Source organism: Hesperophylax consimilis, chromosome 13 (assembly GCF_061612785.1).
Source record: "Hesperophylax consimilis isolate HC1 chromosome 13, BYU_Hcon_1.0, whole genome shotgun sequence".
Taxonomy (NCBI): Eukaryota; Metazoa; Arthropoda; class Insecta; order Trichoptera; family Limnephilidae; genus Hesperophylax; species Hesperophylax consimilis.
Genome location: NC_142848.1, coordinates 13502584 through 13514713, shown reverse-complemented (window position 1 = coordinate 13514713; position 12130 = coordinate 13502584). Strand labels below are relative to the sequence as shown.

Here is a 12130-nt window from a genome sequence, read left to right as displayed (position 1 = left end):
TTTCTCTATATGGATCGTTCTACATTTATCTAAACCAAAAGTCATTTTGATATCATCTGAAAAGTTTTTAACTACCTCGATCATTTTCTCTAAATTTTGTTCAGAATCCGAAAATAATTTTATGTCATCCATATATAATAAATGCGAAATTGTACTACTCTCCCTTGTATTACCCTTAACTTTTATTCCAAACTTGCTTTTAATTAACATTTTAGATAGAGGATTCAATGCTAAACAAAACCAAAGAGGACTCAATGAGTCTCCTTGAAAAATTCCTCTTTTAATTGAAATGCCCGGTATTACTATTTTCTTACCTTTTAAATTGATAAGTAAATTGGTATTCCAAAAGGACATAATATTTTCCAAAAAGCTAATAATAATGGGGTTAATTTTATATATATTTAATACTTTGATCAGCCACGAGTGCGGGACACTATCGAAAGCCTTTTGGTAGTCTATATAGCAAGTATGTAAATTACGTTTTCGAGTTTGAATCTGTTTTAGAATTACAGAATCAATAACTAATTGTTCTTTACATCCCATATGTTTTCTGCGACAACCTTTTTGTTGTTCAGATAAAATATTTTTTTCATCTAAATGAGTATATATTAAATCTGTTAAACAAGAGGTCAAAATTTTGTATATTGTCGGTAAACATGTAATGGGTCTGTACTGAGAGGGATTATTAATATTTTCGCTTTTGGGTAACATATAAGTAATGCCCTTAGTTAGAAAATTTGGAAAATTTTGTGGTTGACTGACAAATTTTGAAAGATTTTTTGCCAAAAGAGGATGTAAAGTAGTCAGACGTTTGTACCAAAAATTATGTATCCAATCGCAACCCGTGGCTTTCCAATTATGAGTATTTTTAATAATTTTGGTTAACAATTCAACCGATATATTAGAAAAACTCATTTGTTCAATGCCTGAAAAATTGAGTTCTTCATTTTCTATCCAGGGAGTTGACTCGTTATGTTTTATATCTTTACTCCAAATTTTAGTCCAAAAATCGCGCATATCTGATTCAGATGGCAATGGAATATTATTATTCGAAATAATATTTTGTTTATCGTCAAGTTTGGAATAAAATATTTTTTCATTTTTCTGGAATAATCTATTATTATTTTTTTTATTATACGTATAATTATATCTTTTTAATCTACTAGCTTTTCCCCTAATTTTTGTTTTAATAAATCCAATAAATCATTGATTATATTTTCATTATTATGACTATCAATGTTATAACCAAATTTTCTACCAATTTCATCTGCATGTCTCAAAATTTTCCTACTTCTATTTCCATTTTTATATTCTATTACTCTAGCTATGTTACTTCTTAAAAATACTACATCATTTTCTAATCTGATCTGCCATTCTGGTTTACTATAACTATATGATCTATCGTCAGAGGATGATAATTTAATTCCTAACTTATTACAAACAGTAATCGCACTAGCGTATACTATTGTATGAAGATCTAAAAAACTAATTTCGTCAAATATGATTTTTGGTAAAATTATGTTATTTAATTCAAAAATTAATTTAGATAATTTCTTTGACGTATGCAATTTCGGTAATTTTGGTCTAACTGTTGGCTCTACATCTATATATCTGTTTATATTATTATGAAGTAAGTTAGCTAATTCTACTATATTTTCATCAACAAAGTTTAAATTTGCAATGTTGATTTCCCTAAGATTATAAATAACGTCTAAGTTATTTGAATCTACTGTAATATCATTGGACATTTCGACTAGAATATTATCCAAACTATCTACATTCAATGCATCTGATATGACATTACTTGTGTTAATTTGTTCTAAATTATTTCCTCTTTGCAATCTATCTGCTACTTCTCTTTTAATCTGTTCTAATGTGACTACAGAAATTAAATTATTTTTGAAAATAGCTCGCTTTTGGTCTGCTAATCTTTGTTCGCTTACTTGGGCAATCGGATAATTTTGTGAGAAAAGTAAATGTAATTTTTTCCTGTATAACAACATATCTGTTTCTACTTTGGTTACATAAAAATATGAACGAACAATGAACATATTGACATCGTTCGTCCATTTCATACGCTGTCTAGGAATACCTGCTTTTGTTTTTTGGGGTCTTAGACTATCCATGTTCATCTGTACAGATGACATAATAATCCCCTGTTCATCTACGTTGGTTGCAAATGACATTGTTGTCATTTTGCAAAACAACTTGGAGATGATTGTATCTTTACTACTACATTCCAGTAACCAAATCAATAAATAATTTTCAATGTGACTAAATTAAATATTCTAATCAAACTACCTTTCGACATAACAAATCTATAATTTCCAATTCAACTACCTTTCAACATTACGAATCTATGATATATTATATTCCAGAAAAACGTTATCAACATAAAAATATACCATTAAAACCTTGGTTACTGGGGTCCTCAAAAAATTTTTATTTTTAAATCCTATTTATTTACCTAAATATCCTATGGCTTACTGGCAGTTTATTTAATGCGTTATCTGATATACTCTTCTTTAAATATTTATATTTTTTGGGATCAAAGCTAATTCTTTTCTATCTGATATTACAAAAAATAATCAGAGAGCAAATGCAAAGTATATGCCTAAACTAGCGTTGCTAAGCGATTTATTTTATTAATTGTTATCATTTTTATTTATTTATTTTTAATTATTATTTTTATTTATTTTATTTTATTTTTAGTATTTTTTACATTTTGTTAATTTAAATTTAAATTGCCGTCAACTGTGAAAGTGAAGGTTTCTGAAATTATGGATACGACTGTCTGAAAAGGTGCGTTTTAAGTTTAGACCTAAATTCTGTCGAGTCTGCGATCATTCTCAAATCATGTAGCAGTCCATTCCAGGCTTTAGGTCCTGACACGGCAAAAGCACGCTCACCGAACTTAGTATCTGGTGTGCGCTTTGGTTCCTTCAACCTTCCGATAGCTGATGACGTTGCTGACCTAAGGGTTGACTGTCGGGAGTTGGAATCTTCTGGAATACACAATTCTGATAAATAAGCCGGAGCCATTCCGTTAAGTGACTTAAATATCATCCAGCATACCTTGAACTGGATTCTTTCAGGACATTTGAGCCAGTGCAGATTTTTGAGATGCTCTGAAATGTGGGAGTATTTAGATACTCCGGTGATAAGCCTTGCCGCGGCGTTGAAAACGGATTGTAATTTGTTGATTTGACATTTAGGGAGACTTGCATATATTCCGTTGCAATAATCTAGACGTGAAACAACATAGGAATTGACTAGCAATTTAGTCGCCTCTGTTGGCAGGTTTCTCCGCACTGCTTTAATTTGCCTTAATTGAAAGAACCCCGTGCTTACAGTTCTGTTCACCTGAGTTTTAAGGGAAAAATTAGCATCCAGATTGACACCCAGTAATTTGATGCACGTTTTTGGAGTGATGTCACTTCCGGAAATGGTTATTGGGGAGTTTTCAATGTTATGCTGACGTCTGCTTGTAGCAGTCCACAGAAACTCAGTCTTTGTGGCCCATGTCATCTTTGATCCCCAAAGAGCTGTGTGAAGAGTTTTTTTAAGTAAAGGATGGAGAAGAAGTTCTGGGAATGGAAAAGGTATGAGGGTTGGGTAGGAATCTGGGGGTTAGAGTGTCCAGGAGTGACGTATGTATGGATCCATCACTGCCACCGTGGTGCAAGGCAAAAGGTCGTGCTGGAGAGGTCAAAAGGTTTCCGTCAATCAGAGTCGGATACGTCAAATCGACGTATCCGCCGACAAGGCAAAAAGGAGACCTTCTCATTTTAAGTTATAACTGTAGATTGTTTAGTTACCTGCAATTCACAACCCTTATATTTTAATTTTGTTATTTTTCATGATGAAACATACACAATAGAAGTATTTTTAAAAATGTGTTGTCATTTTTCTTACACACGGTATTTGACATGAATGGAAAATGTTACTGGAGGTAACTTTGTACGTATTACCATTATTTTCTTTTATAAATTGTACAGCATTATAATGTCTTCATCCGTGTTACATGATATCTCATTAAAATTAATTGAATTCACATTGCTTAAAGAATAATGCCTCCGAGAACTACAAAAGGTTTTTCTGATTTTTCGTAAATAAAATGCTGTTGAGCTTGCTCGCAAATCCGACATTAAATGTAAAATCGTTTAGAAGACTTATGTTTACACTAGAATCGTGCTGTTGTATATTGTATTATTTCAGATATCGTGTTGTATAGGACAAACAATAAGTTCTTACCCCTTAAATCGGTTTCTACGGTAGCCGACTTATTTAGAGAAAAGTTTATCCTTTTTCATTAAGGTTGTTTAGGACAAATTGGATTTTAGTCCCTACGACCTACGCACTGTCCTCGTATCTTCACTAACCTACAATCAACGAGAGATAGCAAGGACATTCGGTCTAATATTTATTTATTAACTATTTTAATACATCGCAATTAAATAGTTGTCAACTATTTATCGTATATAAGAAAAATAAAGCAAAAGAAATAACCGTAGTAGAATTAAAACAACAAAATATATAATACCTATACTGAAAAAAAATATATATATGTGTATGCGGTGGGATAGACTGGTTATTGTTACAAGGAGAAAAATAAGTATTGCTGATTTATTAAAATTCTATTGAAAACGGGATTGCAGGACGTTTCCTACTAAATTTTTAGTTTATTCCTTATATATCGGAACACTTGTTCATGCACTTGCATTATAATATACATTGCCGAAATGCGAAAATATTTAAAAAAAAATTTGATATCGCGATATTTTTTTTTAATAATTTATTTCAAAGAAAATTTACATTGGATGATACATTTTGAATTTTATTTAATCCGCCATGCTAGGGATGTGAGATTTTCATTACATAATAGATTATACAATTCCGTTTTACTTAATATTTTATGTGACAAATAATAATTATTAGATAACACATTTTTTTTTTTTTTATGTGTTTATTCAAAAACATGGATGTTTTATCGTGATTTTTTTAGGGTACATCGCGAGTGTCCATCATCAGGCCAGATCTGTAATGAGATACCGTACTGCGAGCTGGTATTTCAGTATAAGTTTAAAAAATAATGGTTTTCGTCATTTAGTTTTGGTGTAGTCGTCGATTACTATATACCAAGAACTAAATGAAGGTTAGCCTCGTCGTATTTTCTTAATATTATTTTTTTTTTGTGAACATCACTTGCCTCCGTAATTAGACGTGCTCGATACGTTTTGGGTCTCCCCAGGACAAATCCACGTGATTGGTTGATTCTAGAATGCTTAAAATATATTGTGTTGTCCCAATCATTTACATTTATTTTAATAATAATTATGAGAGTATTTTTACTACATAAATATTAACCACTGGAGTGATTTTTAGCATATTTTGCCATTTTGCAAAAAAGTTTTGACAGATCGCTTGGCATAATATGCCGTATTTATAGAAACTAAAAATTTAGAATAAATTGAGAAATCTAAGTGGATTCACTGGCTTTAAACTAATATTAATTTTACTAATATTTTGAGGAAAAGTATTAATTAAATATTATGGAAAATGAATATATATGACGCCAAGCTCGATTTGTGTATAGGTACATCCGAATAGCAGCTTGAAAATCGTTTGCCTGAAAATTTCTCGATGAGCTTGCATGGTTTTAAAGTCAATGCTACTATTGTTCTACTTCAAAATAAGTGGGGAAACGAAAAAGCTCTCTATAAAATACATAAATTTGTGGTAAAAATTGTGCAGTCCGTCAATTACACTTAATAATAATGTTTACTAAATGACGCCAAAGTAAATAAGACTTTAGATGACTGAATATGCAAATTATTATTATTTTTTGCAGTGAGCAACTTTATGAAATTATTATCTGTTGATTGAGATATAATTGAAATTTGAATTGCAATATGTTCTCGGGATTACTGTTGTATAACCTTAAAATGTTGAATTGTAAAACGCCTGAAATTGTAAAGTGTCCAATTGTTGATTGATAGATTACCTACGTGCAACATTTGTTCAAATAATGCAATAAAGCATTCTAATGCAGCTAAATTAACCCTAAAATGTTTGTAGATGCTGGCTCAAAGATTCAAGGGAGAATCAGGTAAGGCGCACGATTTCACCGTGTATGAAGTATGTGTGGGTAGGGTAAGATGTGTGCTTGGGTTGGTAAAGCGTATGCATGGGTCAGTTAAGACGTATGCTTGGGTCGGATAAGACGTATGCTTAGGCGAAAATGCGTATGCGTGGGTCGGGTAAGACCTAAGCTTGGGTCGGTAAAGCGTATACGTGGGTCGAGTAAGACGTATGCTTCGGTCAGTAAAGCGTAGGCGTGAGTCGTAGACATCCAAAATGATGATCTTGCTATAACATGAAATTTGGGTATCATTTTGACGATCTGGAGGCAAACCATGTGACCATATTTTTGGCACCAGGAGGGTTCGAGAATGCATTGAATAGACTACGACATCCGTCATACTATGACCGCCAAAGCACATTGAAATAACCAGACCCTGCTCGGAAAAGTAAAGTAAGGCAAAGGCTTGCAGCGCAGTACATTGTGGAACTTTCTACGCAAAATCTGAATGTTCTTTTTTAAGCGAACCGCCTGACATAGCGATGCTAAAAATAAGTGATATTGATTATTTTTTTTTTTTTATGTGACACCTCACAAGAGTGTCCCTGCCTGTGCAGTGTACAGACAGGGGAACTATGTCACCACCCGGTTGGGCGGCGTTGTGAGGCGGAATAAGGTAGGGGTTGTAGGAAGGGATTTGATAGTGATAGAAGTGATAAATTATAACACATTTCTAGAAGTGTCTAACTAAATAGTGTAACTAATATTCAATTTCGGAAAAAGGCTCGAACTTTTGTAGTTATGTTTTGTTACGCAGCCAGCGTGCCAATTTAAAAAAGGACTGGTAATTCGTAAGCAGTTTTCATAGAATACCGCACTAGAGTCCCAACTGCTCCAAATCGTCTGGAACCAGTGAGATTATGGTTAGGGTATGTTGTGAGGCTGAATGATAGTGGGGAGGGGGAGGAGATGGGGAAGAGGTTGTTGGGAGAGTACCTGGCTATTCAGATCCGGTCACCAAACACATCTGAAGCCATTTCAAGCAACGTTTCAATTCTGAATGGTGGTCTTACACCATGGCAATACTGAGAGTATCATCCACTCTGAGATGTGCTGCAAGTATGCTATGTAATATTATAAATGAATAAATTGTGAATAAAACAAATAAAATTTACTTGCGCACGCCAGGATTAGAACCCGCGACCTTCGGCTAGCGAGTCGAGAGCCTTACCCCTCGACCACGGAGGCTGTATAAAACATCCACATTGTAAAACAGTTGATTTCTCTAAAAATAAAAATAAAATGATACTCGTTGTGTGTACTTATTACATTTGTATGCTATTCGTTGCGATTTTTAGTAGATAATTATTTTTTTCGTGTTATTAATTTTGTACTTTCACTGACTATTGTTTTTTGTTTGTTTCAGAAACCTAAGAAATCTAAAATGTGCCCAGCTCACCGTCATCGTGGCGGTTGTCAAGAAAAGGTATGTAATTAGTTTTTTCCAAACCTGTATTAAAATGCAAAATGGCTCGAAACGCCGCTTGCCGTTGCTTCGTTCCTTTCCTATAATTTGAGGCTCGGCTCGTGTTTTGGCTCGCAAATGTATACGCAGCATTAGATCAAAAATATAATGATACGTGATGTTTTAAACAACATTGGACATCATATTAATTTATTCCGTGTTAGACAAGAACAGCCTTACTAAAAAACCTGGCGTAAATATTACGCGATGCGTAAGGTCAGAACGGTGAAAAACTTTATTAAAATCCATTTCGTTTGTTTGTTAATGAAATTATTATCTCTGAAAAAATCATTTATTAGTAAGGTGCTATCTATGATTTATTATATGTATTGAATATGTTTACTAAACAAAATCATTTTGGATGTGATTTAATTAGCATTCTAAAATTTTAAAAGTGCGTTTTTTTTTTATAATAGTGTAAGTTTTTTTGTTAACGATTAAATTTTAACTATTTAAAATGTATCGTTTTCGATGTGCCGCTAAAATGACATTTCGTTCGTTCGTTTCTATTCGTTCGTTTTTTTCGTGAATTTGATCGCATTGACGTCACACCTGGCTAAGTTGGTAACAACCGTCTTACTAGCATGTTGCGTTTTCTACGTCATAATGACGTTGTCGCCAGTTGGAACCGTTTTGAAATGTCGGGTTTTAGATCCTTTTTTAAATCTATATTTATGAATGAAAATATTAAAACTACTCATTTTTATTAGAATCTTCAGAATCGGAAAAATAAACATGAACAAAGCTGAGAAAAATATGTACGAAGAAATATAAGAAGTAAGTCTAAATAATTTTTAATTTAGTCCAAAAACTGAGTTTTATTAAGGGTATATCTAAAAGACTTAATAATTTGCTCTTTAACAGATGGCGCTAATTTAAATATTTTAGGAAAAACTATTTTTGCAAGTTATTAATTTTTTGTTAGCGCCCATACACACGCAATGTGAATATGAATAAATAGTTTCATCCATTATTCAAACTTAATTCTTTCAAGAAAGGCAATACAATACAAATACAATATTGGATCGAATCACTGATACAATATTTTATTTGTAAGCTCATTTTTCAAAATGAATTAGATTTGTTTTGTGTCACTAAATATATTTTGTGAAGTTACTCTGTTAACAAATAATTATAGTCAATAATTAATCGCTTGAAATATCAATACAAATTTAAAATATCTCCGGAGTAAAAATAAATGCCGCCAACGGGAATTGAACCCGTGCTTTCTGATGTCCGGTCAGGTGCTCTGAAACCACTGAGGTATGTCGGCTTATTTCCAACCCGCCAACTAATTCAATATGTACTATTACCGCTTAATATATTTTTTCCACCTGTAAACAACCAACTTTATTTTTGTAGGAAAGGCTTTGTTAGTCCTAAATTTCTCACTAGATGGCGTCGAGACTTATTATATCTTCATTTATTGGTGAAATATAAAATATTTTTGACTTGTCAAATATTATTATTTTTTAATGATATTTCAAGCGACTAATTATTGCTTATAATTATTTGTTATCCTTTATGTTATGCATAAAACCATGTCTTATAAACATTAGTTTATCATTAAAAAAATAATTACTCTGTTAAACCAATGTCTTTGGTTTATAATACATAATTTGATAAAAAAATCTATTTTTCTCTTTCAAGTTTCTAAACTGTCGTAAAATCAGTTTCTCGGGGGGTAGGAGTTCCACTTTATAGCATATTAAAAAAAAGTATCTCAGATGCGGGAAACGGTTTGTAGGTTGCGAATATATCTTTATTAGCTTTGCCAAACATAAATTTAATGAAAAAGTTTATTAACGAAAAGAAAATGAACAAAAAAATTACTTCTGAACTTAATTATATTCTGTATTTTATGTAACTGTTCGGACTTTTTTTTAAATCCATTTGTCGATATTTATATTTCATTTGTCTTTTATTAGTGAACTTGAGGTGATTTGTCACAAAAACGGCGTTACTCAGATCAGTCAAATATTATTATTATTCAATCGTAGAAGATAATATTGCACATTACAATAATACAACGATTCTCAAATTTGAAACCGAAAAATCAGAAAAATATTCGGTTGCAGCTAGGAATTGAACCCCGGACCTCAGCCTTGCCAGGGCTTTGCTCTACCAATGAGCTAATTTGACCCTATCCCCTTCGGTCATATTTAACTGTACTTCGACTAAGAGCTACACTCATTATTTACGTATCATTGCAAGATTCTACTCGAACTAAATGCACTGTAGATAATGTTTTGGATTTTTCTTTTTATTTTAATGCGTGACATCTATTGACTTTCCTACAAGTCTAGGTTGAATATTTTTACTTTTGGGAAAGCCTTGCAAGGCTGAGGTTCTGAGTCAATTCCTAGAGCAGACGCAGACCGAATCTTTTTTCCACATTTTTCCTTCCTTAATATCATCTTCAATAATTTAATATTATAAGCTGAGGTTTTACTCATTAAGTTTTTCCAAAAATAAATAAAAATATTATTATTATTTAATCAAACTCCTAAGCGTTGTGATCTACCTAGCGAGAAGTTGTTGGTTCGCTTTCTGCGCAGATCAAAATGAGAATACGACTAAAGTTCTTTCCAATAATAGAATTTTTAAATAATATTCGTATAAGTAACTGTAAGTTTTTTTCATCGTATCATCGATTAAACAACATGATTTCCTTCATACTAGCATGACCATCGGCAAGTTAGTCCGGCTGGGCAGGATATAAAACGGTATATATTATCAATGACGAAGATTACCATCAGAAAAAAAAAATAATGTTCTCCGTGATAACCAATTTCTCGGACCACCCCGTTTCCATCTGTAAAAATGTATAGCAATATGCACATCCCTTCTGACCCTTGAATGGTTCGTTTCAAGAGAACGTCCGTAGGTAGACCCACGGGTACCGCACCCCAGACCGAGAAATCTCAAAAATTTCTTCTGTATCCTCTCCAACAGCACTTCACTTTATGTGGTTTTAATTCGCTGCTCTCGAGCCAACTCTTTACCAAGGAAATAAATATAATTATGAGAGAGTGGGTGAAAAACTCCCCTCAATAACGAACCCAGAATTCACAATGAAGTGCTATAGGTCATCTTAAAATGAGTATGAAATGTCCGCCTATTATCAAACATGTTTCTTAAAATCTCCATCAATACAGTACAGTACCGCTAAAATCGAGTTTGTCTATTGAAGAGGAACCGACTGTATTATAATAATTCTCAGCATTGCCTTCAGAATCACTAACATATTGAGGGTAAAGTATAGAATTTCATTTAGTATCCGTGGAGTAGTTGTTGTATTGTTGTTGAGAACATAGGAAGGAAGATTAAATCACTATGCCAATAAGCGAAATAAGAACGCAGCCTTCCAAGATATCGGGGTGGCCATTATTACGTCTCCATGGCAACGTCTCTGCTCTTCATTAAAGCTCGATTGAAGAGCTTTGTGGAAAACGGTCGGTTCGTAGTAATTTCGTGATAAATCTGGGAAACTTAGAAGGATGTCCGCTTTTATTGGATTTTGAAGGGCGGTAGCTATTATTTGTTTAGGTTAACAATGTTTACTATAATTTTCAGGGTCAATCGATTCATCAATCTTTGGAAGCTAAATCTATTATTTAACGTCTAAGCTTGTATCAACACAGATTTTTTTTAAATATGAGACCGTTTAAATAGTTTGTTTTTCTTCTCTTTTTTAGGAAACATTCAATCTGTTTATTATTTTTAAATTTACATTATAATGTTTTATTTCTAAATCGAGAACCTTTCGGTTGAATTACTAAACTAAAATATTGGCTGACTGATTTCACATATATCTCTAAACTATTCAGGGTAGGTGTCATGTTTTTAAACTTTTTTTATATAATATAGAAAATACATTTCAATACAGATAATAAAGATAGAATTTCTCACAAGTGCAGAAGGGTCTAATGATTTCCTTGTATAGACTATGTTTTTTTTTGGAGATAAGTATTTATCATTTTGATCAAAAAACGATTTTACGACAAATATTAATTGGGTGATGCTGTCATATTCAATACCAACTTAGGCAAGTTTTGTGGATCATTTCAAACATTTATTTCTACAATACTCCTAAACACATCATGTAAACCTACAAATAGCTGAAATTTTCTGGTTTTGTTTCTTGTGTTTGTATGACTTGTTGCATAGCTTTTATCAAATGTAATTTTATTCTTATTTTTTATGTTTCAAAGTATTTGTCAAATTAAAATTATACTACCAACCATGTGAAAGCCCTCTGGGCGTTAAATAAATAAATAAATAGTTCTGCTATATATATTATATTAACCTTTTCAATAGATCGTTGAGGCTTCATAACAGCCTTTGGAAGACCATAAGATAGCAGTAATGCATATATTACAATAACCACATCAAAAATGAACTCAGTCACGGTATATTTGAATTGTAGGATTTGAGAATCTGAAAACAAATTTATGATATCATTATTTTTTTTTGTGAAAGATAGACATCTGACAATATTTGAAAATCTCCTACTACCATCA

General features: G+C 32.3%; 1 protein-coding gene across 3 annotated transcripts in view; it reads left to right on the top strand.

Annotated features, from left to right (window-relative positions):
• Pde8 (phosphodiesterase 8) overlaps positions 1-12130 on the top strand; it is a 604329-nt gene that overhangs the window by 471337 nt on the left and 120862 nt on the right. For all 3 annotated transcript variants that reach the window (XM_089638788.1, XM_089638790.1, XM_089638789.1), the window contains exon 7: positions 7509-7568. In XM_089638788.1, the coding sequence (XP_089494914.1) occupies positions 7509-7568 (60 nt within the window). The remainder of the gene's footprint in view (positions 1-7508; positions 7569-12130) is intronic.